The sequence below is a fragment of the Sinocyclocheilus grahami genome, unplaced genomic scaffold (genome assembly GCF_001515645.1).
Source record: "Sinocyclocheilus grahami isolate Dianchi unplaced genomic scaffold, SAMN03320097.WGS_v1.1 scaffold43.1, whole genome shotgun sequence".
NCBI classification, from domain to species: domain Eukaryota; kingdom Metazoa; phylum Chordata; class Actinopteri; order Cypriniformes; family Cyprinidae; genus Sinocyclocheilus; species Sinocyclocheilus grahami.
Window position 1 is genome coordinate 289,302 of NW_015505222.1, and position 11,628 is coordinate 300,929.

At 36.2% G+C, this 11,628-nt stretch overlaps 1 protein-coding gene across 1 annotated transcript in view; it reads right to left on the reverse strand.

Moving 5' to 3' along the window:
* Positions 1–4,280: 4,280 nt before the first annotated feature.
* Positions 4,281–11,628, reverse strand: part of LOC107582306 (MICOS complex subunit mic25a-like) — a 20,641-nt gene continuing 13,293 nt past the window's right edge. Inside the window, exons 6-7 of the mRNA XM_016268072.1 lie at positions 9,277–9,361; positions 4,281–4,305 (exon numbers count right to left, since the gene is read on the reverse strand). Coding sequence (XP_016123558.1) covers positions 9,338–9,361 — 24 coding nt within the window. The 3' untranslated portion in view covers positions 4,281–4,305; positions 9,277–9,337. The remainder of the gene's footprint in view (positions 4,306–9,276; positions 9,362–11,628) is intronic.

An 11,628-nucleotide genomic window follows, 5' to 3' on the forward strand; every position in this document is an offset into this window, starting at 1 on the left:
GACTACGTTTACATGTCTGGAAGTGAAATACTCCTTTAAAGCAGATCTGAAAGCAGGAACAGATAATCACAGCCATGGCAGTAACCATTCCTTAACCTCTCATAAGTCTTATAGAATGCCCACTTGCGTAATTGGATACTGAAGATGCGCTCGGCAAAGCAGAAGTTTGTGGTTTCCATAATGAATGCACATTTAAAATGTGATTGTGAATTGTACAATGTGGAAATGCAAAAGCTGCAGTCAAATCCTGTCCATCTACAGAAACGAATTTCAGAAATCAAATCAGGAGGTCAACTTAGATGAACATTTAAAAAGAAGAGAAAAGAGTTTTAAAAAACCTAAGATGACCTCTCACTTCTATGAAGACGGTTTTCAATATAACATGACCCTGATCTCAACTTATCTGAGTGAAATATAACATTTTACCTCAAATAACAGCAGTATTTTTGGTCAGAACCATAAAGCTATTCATTTAGGATATAATCTGATGGTTGATTCTCTGAACTTGCGGGTTGGACTCTGGCGGATGTATTTTTAGGATCTGATTTCTCTGAGGAGCTGCACTCAGTAAATGTGAATGCTAAACAGAAAACAAAGATATGCTGATGTTTGTAGTTGCTCTGGGATCAGTTAGACATGCTGAATATTGCTTAGCATCTTCAGCTCAATAATATTTATGAGTGTTGATTCTTAAGAACACAAATAAAGGGTCCGCTTGTACAATAGCTTTCAAACGTTGTTCCTTTTTTATTTATGAAACTATAACCTCATCAAACCTATAAAAGAACAAAAATTGAAGTATGTAAATTATGCACGAAAATGTTAAAACCGTGTTAAAACTATTTTTTGCCACCCTTTTCCTGCAGCTCTGCAAAATCTGCTGTAGTCGTTTGTTTGTTTGTGTGAACTCAATGTCACTTCAGCACACAAATGCACAGATGTTTAACACCACGAGAACGAGCACACAGCTGGGACTTCAGAACAGCTGAGGGAACATCATGGAGCTCGCCAGTCTGAGGACATTTGTTGGCTTCTAATCACTGGATTTGACAATGTTTGTGACATGTTTCTATATATCCTGGACTGCTGTGATATCGAGTGTTTTTCACTTCCATCTGTTATTGTACTGTCATCATTTTCAGATTTACTGAGCCTAAATTACCCATAAAACAATGACTACGTTTACATAGACATCAGTAATCTAATTGTTTATTCTAAATAAGACAATATTATGATTAAGGTGTTTACATGAGTTGCTTTTATAATATTCCTTTCATGTTATAGTATATAGATTGATTAATTGCACACGTCATTACGTCCCCACATGACGCCATCAGACGTCCCCTCTAGAATTTCCTGTTTAAACATATAGTTCGTCTTCGTTATGATGCCATATACAGTTTTAGGTGTTTCATTTTTAATTTTATGAAAGCTTCAAGTGCAGTTCATTATTTGTCATGCTATACATCCAAACAGACGACGGCGGTGTTGAAGCCATGCTTTTTTGTTTGCTGTCAAACGGCTGAGCACTGTGTATATTGTCGCAAAATGCGGCGAAATGTCCTACACGACGGTAATAATGTGATTAAGGTGTGTACATGTCTATACTGCACTTCGATAATGCGACTAAAATAGCAATACTCCACATGTCTTAATTTGATTTGTGTTTACTTCGAGTATGACTTTAGCCGGATTAAGTTCATCAAAAATCTGTTTACATGGTAGATTCTTAATCAGAGTATTGTCTTAGTCGAGTTAAAATCAGAATACTGTTGTCCATGTAAACATACTGAGCGTTGTTGATTTATATGTTGGTCGAATGGTCTTTTTTAGTCTAAGTGGACATTCAAGGATTTCTGAATGACTAGATTGAGTGAGAAATTCAATAACGCACTCACTGATTCAGTGTTTTGAATAAATCGGGTGAATGAGTGATTCAATTGACTCACTCATCAAGTCGCCACCTACTGGCGTAAATGTATAACCTAATTGTGTGTCCAAACAAACCCTATAGTGTTTAGGAGAAATTGGTAAAAGCTCATGAAATTAGAATGATTTCTGAAAGATCATGTGACTCTGAAGACTGGAGTAATGATGCTGAAAATGCAGATTTGATCACAGACATAAATTACATTTTACACCGTATTCAGATAGAAAACAGCTATTTTAAATTGTAATATTATTTCACAATACTAGTGTTTTTACTGTATTTTTGAGCACATAAATGCAGCCCTGGCAAGCAGAAGAGACTTCATTAAAAACATTTAAAAATCGTAATGTTTCCAAACTTTTGACAAGTACTGGAGGCTATATTTTCAGTTCTGAATGACACACAAGCTTTGGTTGCTCATTAACACTTATCTCCTGCTTGCCAAGACATCACTTCAGCCTTCTCCAAACACACACTCACTCCCCCACAAACAAACCCTCAGAGCCATTCGTCTCTGTCATATAACAGTGACAGAAATACAATCCAGAGAGGAGCACAGAGCAGCATCACACACACATTTAACACCAATCAGTCACTGTCCATGCGCTTTTAATGATCTTCCATACCTCACAGCGGCTCTTCTGAGGAGAATTTCAGGGCGAGGCGAGCGATTTCCTCGCGGGCGATAGAGGAGGGGGACGTTTAGGCTCTTTACCCCAGCGAGATGAGCTCTACCTGGGGTTAAGAGCTGAGAACGGCATCTGTTTACACCTGGAGGTGTGGAGCTGATCCTCAAATAACTGTCTAAAGCCACAGAAGCATATGAGATCTGGTTTCTGTGTTTAACAGTCCTGAGGCGGTTCAATCAGGACCACGAGAGAGCCACATGAATGCAAACACACTGAGGCCTGAGGTGAAATGCTCAATTATTACTGGAATATTCAAACATTGTGTGTATAAGGGCGAACTCATCAATGCAAACATATACTGTAACATGTTTTTGTGTTTTTTTATCTTACACCACACACAGCTGGGAGTCTCAGGTAAACCTGTTTTCCACACTTCTCATCTCCTCACAGCTCTTCTTCATGTGAAATGACACTCAATCTCAAATGTTGCCTTCAGGCCACCGTACAGCTGCAGGAAGTGTTTTCATATACGTGTGCAACATCACAAGATTCTTTACCTCAGCTATAAAGGGTGTACTTCTGTTTGCTTATACATTTTGCTGTTTTGTCAAGAAACAGTGTAAAAACCTTTCCTTTTAGAGCTTTCAAGTTGTGACAAATGAAATATTAGCATAAATTTGTTGCATGTTACTTAAGCCTGTTCTGACTTAATATGCTTTATTTTTTTCTATAGGGAGGCCATATATCCTCTTTTTCACGGGATTTCTAAATTGCCTAAAATATCTAGGTTTTAGCTTTGTTTTCCTGTTGTTTTCATACTTGCTGAAGGTAATGACTGAAGAGTAGTTTGACCAGTTGCATGGAGGAATTGGAAATAATCGACCAATCGTGGCATGAGAGATAGCAGGATATACAGAGAACGGTAAAAGCAATGCAAGCATGTCTTCATATAATGTATGAGGACTGTAGAGAGACTGTTAAAAAAACAAACAAAGTTAAAACCTGGATATTTTAGGCCATTTAGAAATCCCAGCCAGGAAAAAAAGGGCATATAGGTGCATGGAAAACCACTGGATTAATGGTTTTCCTCTAGCAGTCGAATAACAATTTTCATTAACGGAATGTTCTGGGTTCTATTTATGGACAGGACGGACTGGAGTTCAAGACCTCTATTGATTAGTGACATCATAGTAAAATATTGTTGACCTTTGACCTTATTGTCTGCAGCCTTTGAATAATTGCCAGCATTTGTAAAGAGCATTTAACCTCATTTGTACTTCGGGTGAGTGAAGGACACACACACACACACTCTCCCACGCTCTCACTCACACACACACACACACACTCACTGACACACACACACACACACTCACTGACACACACACACACACACTCACTGACACACACACACACACACTCACTGACACACACACACACACACTCACTGACACACACACACACACACTCACTGACACACACACACACACACTCACTGACACACACACACACACACTCACTGACACACACACACACACACTCACTGACACACACACACACACACTCACTGACACACACACACACACACTCACTGACACACACACACACACACTCACTGACACACACACACACACACTCACTGACACACACACACACACACTCACACACTCTCACACCCTCACACTCACACTCACAAACACACACACACACACTCTCTCTCTCACATACACACACACACACACACACACACTATAAAGCATTTGGTGATGTCATAAAGATTGACAGCTCACTTTCTGTTAACCCGCCCATAAGCCTCAATCTGACTGGCTGGTTGGTTTGGTCAAATGTTTACATTTATGCATTTAACAGATGCTTTAATCCTTAGTGATTACTAAAGAAGAACAAAAGCAAATCGTCAAAGTGCCAACAATATATGTAATGTACAATGCCAGATGGAAAGAGACCATTGTATGTTCAAATTTAATAGCCATGATGCATTAAAGGCTTTTAATTCATATTTAATTCATAAACTCTTGAGTGCCATGGCAAATTTATTCAAATCCTTTTTTATTATTAGTTTATTTCTGAAATAATAGCAATCAGAATACATTTTTTTGCACCAAGTAATATAGTTTTTTAACTAAACTGCAGACTGTTGAACAATGTGTTTTTACAGCTTTGATTATGGCTCATTCAATCAGTTTTATAGTCATAGCTTTAGTTCATCTTAATTGAAATGAGATTTATTTTAATACTGTAAGTTGTGCATTCATGTTTCTGGGATCTTTTGCCATTGACTCTGGACTGAAGTTAGCAGCTGCTGCACATATGTATGTATTTATACATTTGATTTATTCTAATAGCGTTTTACTTATAAGACCATGTTGCTCATTCTCACACCTGTTATTTGTCCTCATCTTGACAGAAACAAACTGCATTTTAATGTTCCTTTTTTGCATCTTTATTGAGCAATGCTTCATAGTTTATATGAAGTAAACTGTTAGGAAGATAATGACAAACCAGCTGTAATAACCATAATCAGATCATGTTTGTTGGCATGAGAGCATGTTTGGCATCTGCATTATTATCTGGCAAACTGTGATTAAGCCGAATATTTCCTGCAGATTACAGTTCAGCGAGACTCAAACTGTTTTCCTCCAGTCGTGCATCAGCCCAACTATTCTCCATCAAACACTCGTTACTGCAACGAGTCGGATCCAGTTATTTGACTTTATACTGAAGCAAGTAAACAGGTCATAATGAGCACGTTCTGTTCATACAGAGCTCAATGGAAATGACGGCGGAGAGGCTTTATTTTCATGAATATGCTTCCACGAGTGTTAAATGAGCTGTGAAATGAGATTCCATCACACACACGGCGTTAAAAAAAGTGTTAAAGTGTTTAAAAGGAAGACTGAAAGAAAGTAAAAAGCCAATCTTGCTTTCAGGAGGAAATCTGGATCATTACATTGACTTTTGGAAGCCTTCAGAGGAATTTGATTTTCTAATGGCGTAATGGTGAATGCATGCTTATAAATGCAAATACAGGACACACACACACACACACACACACCAACCCTTCTGACAGACACTTATTGAGAGATTTACAGATTGTGTGTGTGTGTGTGAGTGTGTGTGTGTGTGTGTGTGAGTGTGTGTGTGTGTGTGTGTGTGTGTGTGTGTGTGTGTGTGGATCCACAACAGCTCAGTTTTTGTACTTTCTCATGGTTTGAAGGCATTTTGCACCTGCTGTGGAGAAACTTTCATTCAACTCATTTGCATTTGTTCACTTTGCGTCTGTTTCTGCGCTTCGGGCTGAGAATGAAGTTTTACCCTCAGAGAGAACGGCTCATTCTCTCCTCATGACATATGCAAAGTGCGACAGATTAGAATAAAAATTCCATTTTAAAGCAAATTAAATTAAATCTTTCTGAAATGACAATTTCCCTTGTAATACTGAGAGTAATACAATAAAAGCTGCTCCAGTGATATTTCAGATGAGGTAAAGGATGTGTGATATATGAATATCTGCCTCAAATGTCACACATCACGTCTAGCAACATGTTTAATCCAAATGGCATTTGAATGCAGATATACAGTCCATATAAGATCTTCAAGTGAACATCAGTTCTTTTTGAAGAAACTGATGCTGGGAACCAATAATATGTGAATCAGTAATATATTCTGAAACTCATATGTTTGTTGTTTACCTTAATGAATATGTAACAACATGCTGCACTTCACTGGAATTTTCTGATCACATAATGATGGTGAAAGTCAGTCAGAGTCTCTGACACTGTATATTTTTGCATTACTGCATATTTATTTTCTCAGTGTTAATATATATTATTCACATTAGTGGTCCACCAGTCTTAGACTATTAACTCCAATTACAACCTTATCTTGCAAAGTAGCACTAGTTATTAAGCATTAAACATTATATTATTTCAATCTTGTCACAGTACATTTGAAATCCACTGCAACAAATCAGGGTTTAACAAACTGGGGTTGATGAAATGCTAATAATTACTTAAACCATAAAAAAAGTCAAATACAAATATATACATATTTGGAAAAAAAAAAAATCTAAATAAAACACTTACTAAAAAAAATATGAAATACTTTACCTGCATGTCATGTGACCATTAACAAACAGTAAAGAACCATACATTGCAAATGTGTTGATAAATTATTCAAATATTAAGTTATTATAATTATTAACCAAAAATGTAAAAAAGTTAATTGAAATAAAATACATTTAAATAAAATAAAATAAAGATGTACTAAATTAACTAAAACTGAAAATTAATTAAAAAAAAACTATATATGTGTATTTAAAAACAAATAATTAAAAAAACTAAATACATGATAAAAGCACACAACAAAACTAAAAATGTTACTAAAATTAAAATGAAAACAGAAAAAAAATCAGCTGACTGAATAGTTTAGAAATCCTTGTAATGAGTGTAAACTGAGCAAAAATCATCACATAATATTTTATCAATTTTTATACTTTTTGCCAAAAACAAAACTCTATTATGTCATTTTAATAATAACAGAGTTGAAATAATGAGTGTAAACAATGAAAATATTGATTTCTTCCTGGTAATGCGACACAAATGGCAGCAATTCCTGAGAAAGAGTCTGATCTTTCTTTTATTGAGTGCTTCTGACCCTGAAGTCTGACCATCTTCATATCTTATAATATTCTACTTCAAACAAGACAGCAGTTTCATACCCCGGTTTTATTTTAATATGGGCTCAGCAAACATAATAAAGCGCAGTTTTCACGAGTAAACTGTATTTCTGCAGCTGCAGGTTTGAATCAATGTTTAGCACTCTCTTTCTGTGATTCACACGCGGCGATGGAGATCAATACGACACATCAGGAACGCCAGAGCCCAGTTATCTTCATCCGTCTCCACCAGCGTTACCATGACTACAAGCACACAGGCCAGTCCTCTCCTGAGCATCCGCTCCTCATCAACACAAGAGTGAGTCTGTGCCAGAGACGCAATGCATGGAAATCAAGACACAGGGCTCTAGAATGATCCAGAGATCTGTTACTGATCCCTGAGGATTCAGCTCTCGCAGGAACTTCATCAAACACGCATGTGTCAGATTTATCTCACAAACCAAACCTGCATTTGTACGGGCCAGAAAAAGTGAGTCGAAGTATAAAAATCAACCGATGGAGAGAGAAAACATCACTGACTGGTACATTTTTTAACATATATATCTGATGCAAAGATTGTTAAATGATCTTAATGCCAGTTCCTGTAGATCTTTTATTATCTCACATAGCCAAAGCAAATATTACTTTCATCAGATTCATCAATTATACTATAAAAATGCATAAACTACACTGAAATATTACTGATTTAAAAATGCATGAAGTACACTAAAATATTAGAGATTTATGTTTAAAATGCATAAAGTATACTGAAATATTAGTAATTTAAAAATGCATAAACTACACTGAAATATTACTGATTTAAAAATGCATGAAGTACACTAAAATATTAGAGATTTATGTTTAAAATGCATAAAGTATACTGAAATATTAGTAATTTAAAAATGCATAAACTACACTGACATATTACTGATTTATGTTCCAAAATGTATAAACTACACTGAAATATTACTGATTTATGTTCCAAAATGCATAAACTACACTGAAATATTACTGATTTAAAAATGCATGAAGTACACTAAAATATTAGAGATTTATGTTTAAAATGCATAAAGTATACTGAAATATTAGTAATTTAAAAATGCATAAACTACACTGACATATTACTGATTTATGTTCCAAAATGTATAAACTACACTGAAATATTACTGATTTATGTTCCAAAATGCATAAACTACACTGAAATATTACTGATTTATGTTCCAAAATGCATAAACTACACTGAAATATTACTGATTTATGTTCCAAAATGTATAAACTACACTGAAATATTACTGATTTATGTTCCTAAATGCATAAACTACACTGAAGTATTACTGATTTATGTTCCAAAATGTATAAACTACACTGAAATATTACTGATTTATGTTCCTAAATGCATAAGCTACACTGAAATATTACTGATTTAAAAATGCATAAACTACACTAAAATATTACTGATTTATGTTCCAAAATGCATAAACTACACTGAAATATTACTGATTTAAAAATGCATGAAGTACACTAAAATATTAGAGATTTATGTTTAAAATGCATAAAGTATACTGAAATATTAGAGATTTATGTTTAAAATGCATAAAGTATATTGAAATATTAGTAATTTAAAAATGCATAAACTACACTGACATATTAGACATTTATGTTAAAAATGCATAAACTACACTGAAATATTAGAAATTTATGTTAAAAATGCATAAACTACACTGAAATATTAGAGATTTATATTTTCAAAAATGCATCAACTATAGTGAAATAAGTGATTTATATGTTCAGTGAAAATACATTTTCTCAGAGCACACAGCAGTGGACAAAGATGCTTTTAATCTCCATACTGGTTGAGTTTAATCATATTCATCTGAGCGGATGTTCAGAAAACAGAGTTTCAGACTGATGAAGAACCCTCCACAGTCACTGTCTGGAAAGCTGACAGAGTAATGAGAGACTGAAGAGAGAAGCAGACGCTGAAGAGACTTTATTTGCTCACAGTAAATGAAGATCAGCTCAACAAACCAACACAATCCTGATACCACACACACACAATCGTCCTCTAATGCTGCTCCTCTTCTTCAGCACCAACCATCATCATCTTCATCCGTGGTTCACCAGCAAGTTCTGCAGAGAACGAACAAACAGTCACATCAACAAGCGCTGATTTCCATAATAAACCTCCTTCAATTCCAGCACTCATGTGTCGTTCACCTCTCCTGACTTTAGTTTGAGTTATTCTATAAGCAGCACACGCTATAGTCACTCACACACACACAAGCAAACAAACAAACAAACAACATACCTTTATCATTATACAAATTTATGTCCTCATTTGTCACAAAAACGCGCGCACACACACACAGAAAACAAGCAGTGAGCTGAACAAAACGGATTCCTGTTATTGTCAGAATTCACAGTCTTTCCTGATGTTAAAACATGGGCTGCACAGTTAATATAAGTTTGCTTTACTTATTTGTGGGGCTTTACAATTTGAACTAAATATATGACAATATGAACTAATATGATGATAATATTTTGATGGAAAACTGCAGGGATTCTTTTAAGCTTCTCTTTTGCTGCCAACAGCCAGTTTACAAATTGTGTAAAGATGGTCTGGTGCATGCTTTGTCAAATGCACATGAAAGCGAGTCAAACTCAGAGCAGATGCAGAGAGAACCGAGCCGCAGAAAACACCGGATCATGAGCTGCTCGCGTGTAAATGAACACAGTGCCGCACTTCCCTCTGAAATCGATTTATATTTCATTCATTTGTAGCTATTGCACTTCGATAAGTCCACTGAAAACTATACAATGATTAAAGTATTATTTCAATTAATCATGAAACCTTATGTTGAGCCACAAAAATCACACTGTGAAGATTGATTGGTTGGTTTTTTGAAGATTCACTGCGATGGGTTTTTAGAGGCTAAGCACAGAGACAGCACACATGAGAGGAACAGCTGAATAATGCCTTTGTGATGGAGATCAAACACACAAACACTAGAATATCAATTATTATATAAATTACCATTTTCTAAGGGTTTTTATATTCTATTTGTTTTATTAATTATTCTAATATTTGTTTATTTATTTACAAAGTGAATTTCTAATTTCACTCAAAGGTATAATTTCTTAGTTTACAGTACTACTTGAATGAATTTAAGGCTATTACATTATCATGAAAATAATGTCATTATTTCAGTACATACAGTGGTGGCCAAAATGATTAAAACACTAGTATTCTCAGCAGTTAAAACATGGTTGAAGTCAGTTATTTCTATATTTTGCTGTAGTGTGTCAGTAGGAAATATCAGTTTACATTTCCAAACACGAATTTTGTTCTAATGCATTCATTGTGTTCTAATCATTTTGGCCACCACTGTATATTCATGCTAAAGTAATGCAGTAAACTTACACTACATTATATACTGTATATATTAATCAGTCAGAGAAAGATGATTAGAACAGTAAAGCCAGCGTCTGAGCTCAGGGTTGGAGTTTAGAGGTACGACACTGATGTTGGAACAAAGCCGCACATCTTCAATCCTCAGCCGACAGCACAGAGAAACGGCCACAGCTGGAACGCAGCGTCCCAATCAAGCCAAAGAAGCGTAAAATAAAGATGCCAGCCTGACCGGAGCAGCGCCGCGGGCATCAGGAACCACTAACCACCTTCATCCTCGTCCTGCAGCCACTGCTGTAGATTAATGACCCGACCCGCAGATTCATCAATGAGCAGCATTCACACACACTCACTCACACGCACACGCACACGCACACTCTCACACACACACACACACACACACACTCACGCACTCACACGCACGCACGCACACTCGCTCACACACACACACAGGTTTGTTTTTGTGAAAAGTGGGGACTCTCCATAGGCGTAATGGTTTTTATACTGTACAGACCGTATATTCTATTGCCCTACACCAACCCTACCCCTAAACCTACCCCTCACAGGAGACTTTCTGCATTTTCAGATTTTCAATACACTCCATTCTGTGTGATTTATAAACGTTTAGAAAAGTGGGGACCAGGGGTAATGTCCTGAAAAGTCACCTTCTCCTTGTAATACCTATGTTATACCTTTGTCATTATACAAATTGATGTCCTCATTTGTCACAAAAACGCGTCCACACACACACACACTCACTCACACACACTTACTCACACACACTTACTCACTCACGCACATGCACACGCACACATACTCACTCACACTCACTCACTCACACAAACACACACACTCACGCACATACTCACTCACTCTCACTCACACACACACTCACACAAACACTCACTCACACAAACAAACACTCACTCACACAAACACACACTCACTCACACAAACACACACACACAATCACGCACACAAACACACA